The 15,118-nt window shown below is 33.7% G+C and overlaps 2 protein-coding genes and 1 non-coding gene across 3 annotated transcripts; 1 reads left to right on the plus strand and 2 right to left on the minus strand.

Moving 5' to 3' along the window:
• Nucleotides 1–3,311: 3,311 nt before the first annotated feature.
• On the plus strand, nucleotides 3,312–3,383 carry TRNAQ-UUG (transfer RNA glutamine (anticodon UUG)). The gene has a single exon. It is a non-coding gene; the product is annotated as a tRNA-Gln (tRNA).
• Nucleotides 3,384–6,634: 3,251 nt separating this feature from the next.
• On the minus strand, nucleotides 6,635–7,990 carry LOC142620431 (uncharacterized). The gene is made up of 2 exons (XM_075793799.1): nucleotides 7,633–7,990; nucleotides 6,635–7,473 (listed from the first exon to the last, which is right to left on the minus strand). Exons 1-2 carry the CDS (start codon nucleotides 7,988–7,990, stop codon nucleotides 6,635–6,637), a joined length of 1,197 nt encoding a protein of 398 aa, XP_075649914.1.
• Nucleotides 7,991–11,590: 3,600 nt separating this feature from the next.
• On the minus strand, nucleotides 11,591–12,079 carry LOC142620432 (uncharacterized). Its single transcript, XM_075793800.1, has one exon. The coding sequence runs from the start codon at nucleotides 12,077–12,079 to the stop codon at nucleotides 11,591–11,593; it is 489 nt and encodes a 162-aa protein (XP_075649915.1).
• Nucleotides 12,080–15,118: the final 3,039 nt, after the last annotated feature.

The raw sequence follows: 15,118 nt of genomic DNA on the forward strand, positions 1-15,118 counted from the left end.
TTTCTTTTTTATTCACGCTTTGCCTGGACAGAAACTCTTATAAACGTGAAGTGTTAAAGAAATCTTTATCTTTAACCCAAAAAAGTTCAAAGAAATCCATAACGATATACCACGAGTTACCTCGTAAAAATGCATTAGTTATTTTGAATTTCTCTTGACTGTCCGCACCAAGTTTGTTTTTGGATGCAGCTCTTCTCCCTAGAATGGTCGTGGTCATCAGGGCTCTGATTGTCGCATACTCATTCTGTATATTGTTTGTACACGTGATGTGTTAAATGTGAACATTCATAAAAATGTGTCAAATGTGAACCTTATTAAAAGGTGAAAATCTAGTGTGAAAGTGTGGATATTATGTGCATGGGATGTTTTAAATGTGCACGTTCTTAAAAAGTGGAAATCTAGTGTGAAAGTGTGGATATTGTGCGTATGGAAGGTACAAAAGAGATTAAGGTGTTGTTTGGATTGCATGAAAACTGAGTGATATCACTCAGTTTTCATGATCCATCATCCAAAATAAGTGGGTCTCACGGATGAGCATTTGTTTTGATGAGTTTTGGATCATTGTTTCCATCACTCAATTCTCTGATTTTTGAGTGATGAGTTATGGAAACTGAAAACACATTTTAGGTGTTTTCAGTTTTCATAACTCTATTTTCAATGGCATTTCTGTAATTAAACATACATTGAGGGACCCACTAGTCAAGTCAGCCGCAACTTTTTTTTTTTTTTTTTTCACTAGTTCGGTGAGTTTGGGTATTGGAGTTGAGGGGGAAAAAAAGAGAGTAAAAGTTGCACCACGTGATAGATATGGGGCCCACAAACAGTTGAAAAATATTGAGTGATGACAAGTGAGTGATAGTGCCAAATAGGTGGGGTGTAGGGAGTTGGGGTATTTTAAGTAATGAGTGATGAAAATTGAGTGACGAGTGATGAGTGACCATTTTTTTTAACCAAACAAGCCCTAAGTATTTGAATATTGATTATGAAGAATTGATGTAAATCAACTACTAAATTTAGCAGTAATATTCCATATGTAAAATGCATGTTTTGTGATTGATAATTCTTTTGATATTGTATCTAAAATCCATGGATCTTGATCTGTCAAAATTGCCTTGAGTTACTTCTTTATTAAATATGCAAAATTCTATTAATCAAACACAAATTTATTAGAATATGGAAACATTTCAAATGATATATATTGATATTATTCTACTAATTAATTAAATAAAATGGGAATATAGTTGTACAAATTTATAAGATACATAACATACCTTCATTAACCATCGAAAAACAAAAGTTCTTTTCATTTCGAAGAAGTGCACAACCAAAGAGAATTGTTTTTCCATAATTATTGACACTAACAAAACTCAACAAAACTACCAAAAGGCATATCATAAACATTTACCTTGAAATAGTATAAAAAAACAACCACATTTTTCATATTTTTGGTACCAATCAATATAATGAGTTGACCAAAAAATATGCTCTAAAATTTTCTCTTCATCGGTTGTAAATGCATATTGAAGCTTAGAATTCTTTTCTTTAGCAACTTTACAAAATTGTAAGAGATCCATGGTATTATTCATTGCTTGCATATTTGTCATTTTCACATAAATGTTAAGAATACTCCGTTGAAAAAAAAGTAAGATGTCCACATTTCACATTTTTCTTAAGTTCCATAACATGTATTATTTCTTTAATTGAAAGTCTACCTTATTTATATAGAAGAATGCAATTTTTATCCTCTTCAATGATAACTTGATTGGCTGGTAGAAATCACACTCCTAAAGGGGACAACAATTCATAATTGTGATCTACAACAAACATAGTGACATGTCATTTTCTTAGAATAGTATTTATCGACTTTCGCAATACAATTGTTAGATGAGCTTTGCATCCACATTTTAAAGACTTCTTATTTCGTTGCTCCTTAGATGGATCCACCATTTTTAGTGGTTGTCTACCTTCCCGATGACAAAAGAAATCACGTCTTGCTATTTCTCTATTTTTTTTTTCCTCAGAATGACCTTTTCGAATAGTAAAACCACACCGATTTGCATAATTTTTATAGAAAACAAAAGCTTCTTCTTCACTAAGAAAACACTAACCAACAAAAGGCAATCCATTTTCTATTGAATTCATATCCTCATATTCTTCAATAACTTCCGTTTCATCTATTGGACATTCATTCCAATCAATTATTTTCTCTCCACAAGTGTTATTATTTTTTCCATCATTCGAAAACTCATTTAACTCAACACAATTCCTTGAAACACTTCTATGAATCTCACTTGCAATGAAATCATCATCAATTTGTGCTATAGTTACACAAGAATAACACAAAAAAAAAAAAAAATCAATATCATATTCTATGATGAATGAAATACAAATTACAAATAAAATAAAAATAATATTACCTTCTTGAGGTGGTTCATTTAAGTCAAAGCAATTCATTGGAACAAGTTGATGAGTTTCACTTGCAACGAAATTGCCATTCATTCTTGCTATATTAAAACAAGATTAAAAAAATCATCATATTTTAGGATGAATGAATAAAAAAAATGATACAAATAAAAAATAATAATAGTAACTTCTTGAAGTAATTCATTTGAGTCAAAACAATCCCTTTGAACAAATTGATGAGCTTCACTTACAACTACACTCTCATCCATTGGTGATATGATATACAACATGTATTAAACATAAAGATTAACCTCATATTCAAATATATTTTAAATATAAATATGAATTTAATAAAATAAAATTATTGTACCTTGTATAATAGTTTCTTAATCCATCATTGAACATTTGAGCTTTTATTTTTTATTTTTTTTATTACCCCTTCTTCCCTTTGATATTGGTAAAGTGAAAAAAGATGAAGAATAAAATATTGATAAATGAAATTGGGTGAGAAATAAAATGTGAAAGGGAGGGAAATGGGTTTAAAAAGATCTTGTCATAAATACCAACGAAAACAATTGATTAACTTCACGGCTAATATAAGAATTATGCTAGGACCACATAAATAGTCACAACTCACCATATGATTAGTTATGATTGGCAAAAGTGTATCAGTAGGCCATATGAGGATACACCTTTGCTAATTACAACTTGCCATTTGGTGAGGTGTGGCACAATGTTATAGCCATACAATGTATGTAGTCTTAGCACAACTCCTAACATAAATACTGGTTGAAAAGTCAAAAAACGTTGTTTTACCATTTTCCCATGCGAGTGGGGCCCAGCGAGAAGCTCGTTTTTCAGAGGTAATAGATATATATTATTTTAAGTCGGTCCTCTTTTCAGATCGTGGTTCTATGGTGTAGTGGTTAGCACTCTGGACTTTGAATCCAGCGACCTGGGTTCGACTCCCGGTAGGACCTTTTTTGTGTTGTGAGATTTTTTTTTAATTATTTATTGTTCTAATCAAAATTCTCTATCTCTGTAAAATCCATCCATGTACTAACTTAATGCCTCCTAAGTGCTAACCTTCTCAGTTTGATGAAATGAATGTCATCTGAGTGAGTAAAGGTTTTTGGTTTTACTTTTATCTGTATAAGTTTGTATTTTTGTTGTGTTTTTTTCTCAATTATGTCATCATTATTCACATATTGTGAGGCTTGTATGATTCAAATCAGTTGTGTGGTTGATCTGTACAACCACGAAACAATCTATGATCATTAGGGTCAACTCAATATAGTTTGAAGTTTAAGACAGTTTAAAGTGGAGTTTATTTTATTTTTTTTATTTATTTAAATATCAATAAAATAAGATTTATTCAACTTTTTATATTATAAATATATATTTTTTATCAATTAAAGTTTTAAACCATTCCTCTTGCTTTTTGAGAGGCAAAATTATTATTAATTTTTTCTATGAAAGATTTTGCTCTCATCTCTTTTGCAATTGATAATAACTAACTCACTCAATCTTATTGTCACATAATCGATTGGCATAGGATTACTTATATTTTTTTAGTCAAATTATCATCTCAAAATTTTTGTAACCTCAGAATTCCTCTGGGGCTGCATCACTAGACTTTGTTGTCGTCGCAGCATGGCCAATGGGATACAAATATACAATGGCAATGGCGAATCCTTCACTAGGTTTGTTCTTGAGGATTTTAGAAGGAATGAATTCACTAAAATTGAGCTTGAGTTGGTTCGATTTAGGTTGGTAGAACAACTAGAAGCCAGATCAAACTTCTTACGTGCTTTCCAGTAATTTTTTCAATATAAAATATGTTGCTATGTTATTAAAAAAAAGACAATTTGGCTACAAACTTAATGGTAGTCTAAGGTTACAACTTCCTTTAAAAAAATTAATATGATTACATATTTTAAAAAACTAACTATTAGATTGCATGTTTTTAATGCTCTTAATACATATGTCCCTCTTTACACATGTCAAATTTGTGTCAATTGGATCAGTGGCAGTTCCAAGAATTTTTTCCAGTGTGGTCATTAAAAAACTTAAATTATACAATATTTAATAAAAAAAGATTATATCTCATTATCAATGTTGTAAGCTTATCTCTTTCAAAATTTTAGTTAAATAAAATTTTTCTTGGATTTTTCTTTTTGTTTGTATAGTCCCAATATACTGTTAAAAAGACCAAAATTTGGCCATAAACTTAGTTGTGACCTAAGACTACAACTTTCACTAAACAAATTAACATGACTATATATTTTAAAAATCTAACTATTGAATTGTATATTTTTTATGTTCTTAAAACATATGTCAAGTTTTATGTCAATTGGATATTATTTGCTATTTAATCCATAAACTTATTTATTGCGTATGATTTTAGACTACAAAAACTCGAAAATTAAACATTTGATTGATGACATAAGCTATTTATCTTTAATTTTCTTGAAGTTTTGCAAGTATGGAGGATATAAGAAAAAAAATGTAATCTAACTGTGGAATTGTCTAAACTTTAATTATACTAGCCGCGAACTTACGTGTTGCGCATGATAATTATTTTTATGATAGTTTTATTAAATTTTTTTTTATACAATTTAAACTAATTTAATAAAGAGTAATGTATTTTGTAATTATGTTTTTATTTATTATAAGAATAATCATAAATGTAATATAGGAACAATCATAAATCATAAATTCAATAATTTTTCTAATACTAAAATGAAAAAAATACAAATTTTCTCAGAAATTCAAAAGGCAAGTTAACGAAAATATTTATTTTTTAATAAAATTAATTTATAACATTTTGTGAATCATTAAAAAGAATATAAAATTTGGAAATTATTTTTTTAGTTTTAAACAAACTTTCTCAAACTTATTTTTTATGCCTACAATCCAAAACACTAAGAAAAGTAACTAAAAAAATTAATAAAACTTAGCTATGATTAATTGGACCAATTAGGAAAAAAATTTGTTATTTATAATCTACTAAGGTTATTTTCTTTGTAGAAATTGTAATTTCAGCCATCCAAAACATATCATCAAATAAAAAATTATTAGCAAAATCTAAGAATTAAATTTCTATATATGCATTGTTATAAAATAATAATAATAATAATAATAATAATAATAATAATAATAATAATAATAATAATAATAATAATAATAATAATAATAAAAAGTAAAATTACAAAAGATAAAATTTGTCTCTCATCCAATAATTATTGTTTAGCCAATCTTTGCTTTTCTCTAAATAAATGGCATTATAGTGTATTTCTAATACAATTATTAAGAGTACTTTGTCCACCACAAATGATTAAAAAATAACAAAATGATTAAAGTCTCATAGTTTAACATCTAAATTGCGCACTATAAAAATGATGTTATCAAATTACAATAACTATCAAATTAAATTATCCAAATCATGCTGTGTAGTAAGATAATATTATATTTTTATATTTAATACTTTATAACACAATAGGATAACATTTAACAATCAAAGAGAGAGAGAAAAAAAAACACAACAATTAAAAAAAACAAAACTGAATCGCATTAACCTAAAGTAGATTAAAGAATATAAAAAATTATCAACCTAAAGTGAAGATGGAAGAAAAATAAAAAATAAAAATCCACCCAAAATTTGAGAGAGAGAGAGAGAGAACCTTTTTTTTTTTTTTGTAAGGGAAAACTATGCATAGAATGAAATAGATAGTGACAAATTTATAGTAAGAGGGTGTGTATAAGAAGAGACAAAAATAGAGGAAGATGAAGAATGATATTAATATAGAAGATAGTGGGGAGATGAGAAGGTGAGGGAAGGAGAAAAATTAGAGAAGTAGTGGGGAGATGAAAAGGCATGGGAGGGAGAAAGGTTGGAGAAGTATAAATATGAAATAAAAAATATTAAAATAATTATAAGAAAATGGAAAGAAAAAAATAATGACGTGGACGCTGACATGGCTTAACGTGAACGCAACAGCATTAAATGCTACGCTTCAGCTTATAGTAATACTAGTCGCTAACCTGTGCGGTGCACGAAAAAAACTATTGAAAGTATTTTGAAGAAAATAATATTATATTTGAGCTTAAATGGTTAGCATGCGTGCATAAATGCTTGTAAATATAAGAGTTAACAAATAATAAACTAACAAAATCATCTTTCCATTTTTTTTTTTTTTATGAAAGGGAAACCACAACTTTGTATTAATAATTAATTGGAGTCAACATACAGAGCTTCTAAGGCTGGTTGAGGAGATTCCTCTAACCAGATAATCTCATCATTAATACAGTGAGCAAAGCGAGCTAGAGAATGGGCGACTAAGTTGGAAAATCGAGCAACACTTGACACTGAGTGGACTTGTAACCCCGCAACCAGGCAGTGGATGTCTGCATACAAATTACCTAGCCGAGAATGTATCAGGCGTGAACTGGGAATGGCTGCCATAACAACAGAATTATCTCCCTCGATCACTATGTTAGAAAAACCCGAGTCAATTGTAAATTCCAACGCTTTCCTACAAGCCAGCACCTCTGCTTCCTCGCTGTCCTGAACAGATGGCCCTCTTGCAGATAAAGCCGCCATAACCTCTCCTTGGTTATTCCGAATCACCGCCCTGAACCCTGATGATTTAATGTCCTGAAAAATGGCTGCGTCAAAGTTAAGCTTGAAAGTAGAGCCCAACGGGGGAATCCATCTTGAGCATCTCGTTTCAACTCTCGTTACAGCCAACTGAACTTGGGACTGTTTAAACTCATCTAAAAATTCTCCAGCTCTCTTTACCAGCCGAGAGGGGTCCTGGATCACTCCACCAAAGACAACTGAGTTGCGCTGTGTCCAAATGAGCCATGCTTGCACGAAGAAAAGCTCCAGCTCTTCCCGAGATAGCTTCAACATTAAAACCTCCACCAAGTGCAGAAAATCAAGTTGGCTACCCGCTGCTTTTTGTTGTTTCCTCATGCTCCCAGCCCAAACTTCCTGAGCCACACTGCATTCCCACAACGCATGCAAAGCTGTTTCAGTAGTTCTTTTACAGAGCTCACAAGCACTATCTTCAACCACATGTTTGCGAGTTAAATTATCACAAGTTGGGAGAATACCATAACAAGCCCACCACCCAAACACTTTTATTTTATTAGGGATATGTAGCTTCCACAACTCACCCCACACCAGCTCACCCACTCTTGCTTTTGAGCTTTCCCCCTACATACTAGCTTCCTTCAAAATTTTGCACGCCACTCTATATCCTGACTTGACAGAGTAGACCCCATCTCTATTGTGTAGCCAAAAAAGAGAGTCAGGCACAAGTCTTCTACTTAGTGGAATTTGAAGAATTGCATCAGCATCTTCCTTATGAAATGTTGTCTCTATTAAGTGTCTATCCCAAGCACCAACTGTCCAGTCAATAAGGTCCATCACCCTCCATTCCCATTTCACCTCCTGTGGTTGACAGATCACCATATTGCTAGGGTGATTTGGTATCCACTCGTCTGTCATGACCCTAATATCATATCCAATTCCCACCCGCCAACAACATCCTCTCTTTAGGACTTCTTGAGCTGCTAGCATGCTTTTCCAAACATACGAACTGTTTGGAACATCTTTTGCCTCCAAAAAATTGCTCCTTGGGAAATACTTAACTTTGAAGCAAGCATGTACCAATGAGCCTGTACCTTGAATTAACCTCCAGCCCTACTTGGCAAGCATTGCTAAGTTAAAACTCTGAATTTCCCTGAAGCGCGTGCCCCCTTCCTTCTTTGGTTTACACATTGAAACCCAACTCTTCCAATGAATCTTCCTCTCATCACCCACCTGGCCCCACCAAAATCTTGCACACATGGCATTAAGTTCACTGCAAAGCTTCAAAGGTAATTGGAAAACTCCCATAGTATATGTGGGAATTGATTGTGCTACAGCTTTGATAAGTACCTCCTTTCCCAACCTAGATAATAGTTTGCCCTTCCATCCCTGAAGCTTCTTCCAAACTCTATCCTTAAGGAAGGAGAAAGTTTGATATTTGGAGCGACCAATCAGGGTTGGTAACCCCAAGTATGATTCAAACCTTGCCACTTCCTTTACCCCCAATATATTTTTTATCCAATCCTTGTGCCTCACCTCAGTATTGCTGCTGAAATAAATAGAAGACTTCTCAAAATTTATACATTGCCCGGAGGCCGAAGCATACAAGTCCAAGATATCCATGAGCACCTGCACCTCTCCATGGTTTGCCTGACAAAATAATAGTGAATCATATGCAAACAAAAGATTAGAAATAGAGGGAGCTCTCCTACAAATAGAAATCCCATGAATTTGCCCCTCTATCTTAGCTTTGGCCAAAAGTGAAGTAAAACCCTCTGCACATAGGAGAAACAAATAAGGAGATAATGGGTCTCCCTGTCGGAGTCCCTTAGCTGGTGAAATATTGCCAAAGGGTTTACCATTAATACATACAGAGAAAGAGGGAGTGGAAACACAACACATGACTTGGTCAATCCAAATCTCGGGAAATTCCATCCTTTCCATAATACCTTTGAGAAAAGCCCACTCAACCCGATCATAAGCTTTGCTAATGTCCAATTTCAGAGCAAGAGAGCCTCTTTTGCCTTTTTTACGACAATGCATAGCATGTAAAGATTCATAAGCAACCAATATATTATTAGAAATGAGACGACCAGGGACAAAAGCACTCTAGGTAGGAGAAATTAACTGTGGTAATATTTGCTTCAATTTGTTTGTTAAGACTTTGGAAATAATTTTATAGATGACATTACAAAGACTGATAGGTCTATAATCAGACATTTTTTTCCGGGGATTTAATTTTAGGAATAAGGACAATATGGGTAAAATTTACATCAAGTTCCATATTTCCAGAATTCAGGTAATCTAATATCGCTGCAACCACATCATCACCAACAATATGCCAAAATTTTTGATAGAAAAGTGCATTCATACCGTCAAGTCTAGGAGCCTTTGTTGGTCCCATTTGGAACAATGATGCTTTGATCTCATCCAAACTATATTCACTGGTCAGAATGTCCTTCATATCATCTGTGACTTTGTGATAAACGGCATTCAAAAAATCCTCCAACTGATCACATGTACCTACTGAAAATATACCCTCAAAATAGCTGGTAGTTACCTGAGCAATATCTGAGATGTCCTCCACCCACCTATTGTCCCGTGCCCTTATTCCTTGCATGTAATTTCTGCGTTTTCTATTTGATGCCTTAGAGTGAAAAAATTTCGTGTTCTTGTCCCCATGCTTCAACCATGACACCCGTGATCGTTGCGCCCAATATATCTCTTGCTTCATTAACAGAGCATCCAACTCCTTGCTGGTAGCTAAAAATTCAGCCTTACTGTCATCTATTGTCTCTCCCTTGTTGAGGTCTTCAACCCGTTTTTGAAGTGCTTTAATTCTCTCTGTGTCAGGGTGGGTTCTAGAAGAGCCCCACACATGCAAGTCTGTACCACAAGAAGCGATTTTCTCCTTAATTATGCTAAGACCCGAACTCACTCCCTCCGGTTTTGTCCAAGCTTCGTGAACCATAACTTCACATTCTTCCCACAGTAGCCACGACTCTTCAAATTTGAAACCTCTTGGTTCTCTTGCCCTCATACTCCTAGGTGTCCTGATCTGCAAAAGCAATGGTACATGATCAGAAGCATGTGAAAAAAGATGGGTTACAACACTTGCTGAGAATTTTGCTTTCCAACTTTTTGTAGCAACCGCACGATCTAGGCGTTCTTTGGTATTGGCAGAACCTGGACGTCTATTGTTCCAGGTAAATGGATAACCAACAAACCCCAGGTCTGATAAGTGGCCACGTTCCAAGGATTCCTTGAACGCATCCATTTGGCTATACGGAAGAGGCCGAGTGCTCTGTTTTTCATGGGAGTGCAATATGGCGTTGAAATCCCCTATACACATCCATGGACCCTCAACAAAAGACATTAGATGATGAAGTAATGCCCACAACTTTGACTTCTGCACAGTCTCTAGCCATCCGTAAAACCCGGTCATAGACCATACAAAACCATCCTCCTCCCTCACCTTAGCTAGTATATGATTTTGTGTGAAATTAATAACATCAATATCCACATCATTCTTCCAAACCAGAGCTAAACCTCCACCTGAGTCCGGATTTTTGACAATGAACTGATTAGGAAAGGGCAGATCCTTACAATGCTTCTTGTAACCTTTCTTGTCTAGCCTTGTTTCCATGAGGAAACAGATTTTGGGAGGTTGATCCTTCACTATTTTTTGAAAGCTGCGGATTGTCCAAGGGTTCCCAAGCCCTTGGCAGTTCCAACTCAAGAGTTTCATTGTGATCGGCAAGGGTGATCGAGCACCCCCGCCGTTGAGTTCGTATGGTTGTCATCTTGGAGCTTCCCCCGTTTCATCCTCTGTTTCTCTATCTTTTCGACGTAAACTTCTTCCTCCAACTGGGCCGAGTCTCTTTTCCCCCAAGTTGTAAAAATTTGTGCGCCACTGTCTCTTTCCAACCCACAATCCATGCGAGGGACTGTGGTCCATTTAGGCATGGGCTTTACGGGCCCAACCTGGGTGTTCTTTGACACGTGTACTGCAGGACTAGGCACTTCCTTACTCTCCTCATTAGAAATTAATGCCCCCGAATTAATATCCCCATGATTTGCACCCCACTTATCCGTTATAGTTTCATGCCTTCCTTCTTGCACGACATTTAATCCCTGAAAATCTGGGATTGTTTCCATGCTGGCATGCTTTCCATTTACGTAACCGTCGACTTCCTTAGGGTTTGTTGAGGTTCTCCATGGTGCCGCCGGCGACTACCGCTCTTCACCATCACTATCATGGAGGTTATCGGGTCCCCTGTTTTTGGAACTCGGAACAGAGCTGGAATTGAAGGCATGTTTTACTGGTGAAATTGCACGAAACCCTGTGGCCTTCAACGAGTCACCATACAGACACTCCACAACTCCTTCATTCTTCGACGCAGCATAATGACTGGCGCAGTGCTTGATGTCATGCCCAAGTAAGCCGCAATAGTGGCAAAACATCGGAAGTTGTTCATACTTGAAGTTTACCCAAGAGCGCACTCCATCCGATCCCGCGATGAATCCACCCCTTCGAATCAGTTTGGAAATAAGAATAGAGACCCTCACTCTCATGAACAGGTTCTGAGCTTAATGTTTGTGCTTCTTCTCTACATCTTCCATTGCTCCTATTTTACTCCCCACCGCAGTAGCAACTGTGGGAGACATCATATCAAATGGTGCTCCCCAAATCTGAACCCACAAAGAGATCAAGTCAAACTTCACATTCCTTGTTGTCATACCTTTTTGCCATCTGATTAGCATGAGAGCCTGATTATCGAAAATCCAAGGCCCACTTCTGAGTATCCTTTCCATATCAAACTCTTTTTGATATTTGAATTGGAGAAGGTTTGAGCCCACCTCCACAATCTGAACCCTATCATCGAGACCCCAAGCTTTCTTCAGAGTGGTTATGGCCGCTCTTTTATTAAAGGGTTTGCACGTTAAGAATTTCCCTATCAAACTCTGTGCGCAACTTTCTATCTCATCATTCCTTCCTTCATCCGATATCTCAATCACTTCTTCCTCTTTTATGGTCAATTTCATATTCTCCAAACCATTGATCACATCATTTGCCATCCCTTCTTCTAACAAGAAACCCGTAGAAAAAAATCTAAGAGTAGAAAAGACAAGCCCTCAGAATAAATCTAAGGGAGGTAAAAACTCATTAGATGAGAGAGAGAGAGCTCCTACTGTGAGGAGAGCGTTGGACATCATCTATCCATTTAATAAAACATTTGGAAGATTCCCTCTAAACGTAGAATTTGTAAAATTGCCAATACATTTTTTGTATCTTCTTTGTGTCAAAACATTTTTGTACATTTATTGTACTATAATTTACCCACTAAATTTCAGTTTCTCTATGTATCAAAACAAAAATAAAATGCAATAAACATCTAATACTCATAAAAATTTTCAATTAATAATGATCTATTTGTCATGTACAGTATAAATTTTTACTAATGTCTAGTTGTAGTTTCTACATTATGGATTCATGACTTGGTATTCAATTTCTAATGATTTTGCGTCATAAGCTATTTACTATGATCGTAATGCTACAAAATTTTTTAAATAACTCTAATAAATTAATGTGACAATGAATATAATTATTCAAAAAAAATGTGACAATGAATATATTTACTTGTTTAATTGAAGATTAATTTATTTTTTTAGTGATAAATAATACATAAGCAATGCAGTAAAATTTGTAAGTCATAATATTCTCTTTATACTAAATTATATTAAATGTTCAACTTCATAACCAACTGCTAAAGAATCAATGACCAACTAATGAAATGTGAAATGTTGCTGTGAAAAAATAACTAATAAAATGACAAAAGCATGTGTAGTTATATAGGCTAACGTGTTGCCTAAAGGTGAGTTAAGTAGGGAATAGACTTTGACAAATAGACTAATGTAGGGCTGTTGGGAGAAAGCAAGTAATAAGTAGAGATATGATAATATCTTACAAAGATTTTTAAAAAATGAGTAGTTCTGGGGCTTTGAAGAAGGAGAGAAAGAGAGATTGGGGCTTAGAAATTCGGCCTAATCCGCTCCATCAACCACTTTCAGACTGCCGGACTTAGACAGTACTGGTGAGTGATGAATGTTTTTTTTTTTTTTTGGTTTTGAAATTATTGAGATCAATTTAGAGTTGTTGTTTTGAATGTGTTCTTCACTTCTTCTCCACTTTGGTGCCTTTTGTGGTTTGAAAAGGAAATTGGGGTAGCATTAGCAATTTGCGAGATGTGAAAGAGTCCGGGAAAAAATTTAAATAACTTCTTAATCTGTAGTAAACTAATAATATTAATTATCAACTTCAATTCAAACGTAGTGCTTGTTTTGGGAAAGAAGTTCAGATACTTTAGGATTAGTTTTGTTTCTCAAAAAAAAAAAAGTTCTGTTTGTGTTAATCATATGCATTAATCAAGCGATAGCAAATGAAGAAGACATTTGATTAAAAAATAAAACATGAGAGAAGGGAAACATTTGGGGTAACTGACCTTTGAACTTCTTTGGTGACTTTTCTTGTAGTAATCGTAATATTTTTTTTCTTGAATAATTCTTATTCCAAATAAGCCAAAACTTGTTTCTATAATTTATTTCTTTTGGAGTTTTTGCAGAAAGTAAGTTACGGAAAGAGGATTCCCTTCTATAAAAAAAAAGGTTACAGAAAGGGGTAAAAGAATGAGAAGAAACGACAGTTTTTGTAACTGCCCATGTAAACACGAAAGGATGCAACTCAAGTTTGGCAAAATTTGTAGACTACCAGAAGGAAATGGTTGATTGATATTGGTTCAACTCAAGTGTGGCAATATTTTTACAACAAATTACGGGTGATTAGTTGTTATTGGTTAAAATTTAAACTTAACACGAAGATTACTTTTTTGCCCCAACAATAACAACCAGTAACAACCTTCCACTTAGGATTTGTTGTAAAAATATTGTGAACATATTATTTCTCTTATTTTATTCCTCCAAAGGAATAGATAAATGTTTCAGTGTTTTTAAAGGTAAATGTGACGTTAATTTATGTAGTCACGTGGCGCAATGAGAAATGGTCAACAAAAAGTCAAACGTTTTGACTATTAGTTATTATATATATATAGATATAAATAGACTGGATCTAAAAAAATTTAGGGTGGTTACACATTTTTTTTAAGGTAAAAAAATTATAAAATTTTTAAATTTTATATATAATAATGACTTTTTTTTTTTTTTTCCAGGTGACCACTCTAACTTTAACTTGGAGCCGCCAGTGAATTGGATGTTAATTACTACATAATATATACACTTATTTTTTATATATAATTTTAGAGTATAAAAATTTGCAATTTAAACAATTGATTGATTTTGCAAATTTGGAGAATATAAGAAGGAAATGTAATGTAATTTTATAGTGGGCTTGTCAGAATCTAATAAAAAGATATTGAGTGAAATTATAACTTACAACTAAATTTACAGTCAAATTTATCCATTAAAAAATGTCATCCCGTTACCATATTAGACATTTGAGTAATAAAACTAATAAAAGTTCACAAAGGGACGAACAACACTTAATTTTAAAACTTTAAGGATTAATAAAACTCATTTTAAATTTTTAGAGATTAAAAACTCATTAAATAAATTTCAAGGATCAACAATATAATTTGGAAATTAATAACCACAAGCACAAACTGACACCCCCAATCTTCAGCCACACTACGTTTTAATTAGACATAATCCACATATCTTACTAAAAACAGGTGGGTACATAATCAAGCCCAACAAAAATCTCCCATTAGACCCCACCCTCAAAAAGCCCACCCTAAAATGAAAACCACATGATACACCAAAAAAGAAACCCCACAAGTATCCCCCACCAATAATATAGAAGCCCAAACCCAGCTCACCAACATCAACTTTTTTTTTTTTTTTAGTGAAGCTTTAGAAAACCAACATCAACCTTGAAAAGTAATTTAAAAAATATAGAGAAAATTACATTTAAAAAAATCTTAAATTAATTTAAGGATGTAACAAAATAAAATCTTATAGTTTCAAAAATTACCATTTGAATATAAGAAATGTTAATTTCACAATATTTTTACAATTAATTCTAAGTAGTAGGTTATTGCTAGC

This window comes from Castanea sativa, chromosome 12, assembly GCF_040712315.1.
Source record: "Castanea sativa cultivar Marrone di Chiusa Pesio chromosome 12, ASM4071231v1".
In the NCBI taxonomy this organism is placed as follows: Eukaryota; Viridiplantae; Streptophyta; class Magnoliopsida; order Fagales; family Fagaceae; genus Castanea; species Castanea sativa.

Bases quoted from the DNA above. Each gene is read 5' to 3' on its own strand.
- LOC142620432 (XM_075793800.1), bottom strand. From the start codon at position 12,079: ATGGCAAATGATGTGATCAATGGTTTGGAGAATATGAAATTGACCATA.
- LOC142620431 (XM_075793799.1), bottom strand. From the start codon at position 7,990: ATGCTAGCAGCTCAAGAAGTCCTAAAGAGAGGATGTTGTTGGCGGGTG. The intron at 7,474-7,632 runs GTATGTAGGGGG...ATGTGGTTGAAG, and splicing joins CAAAATTTTGAAGGAAGCTA to ATAGTGCTTGTGAGCTCTGT.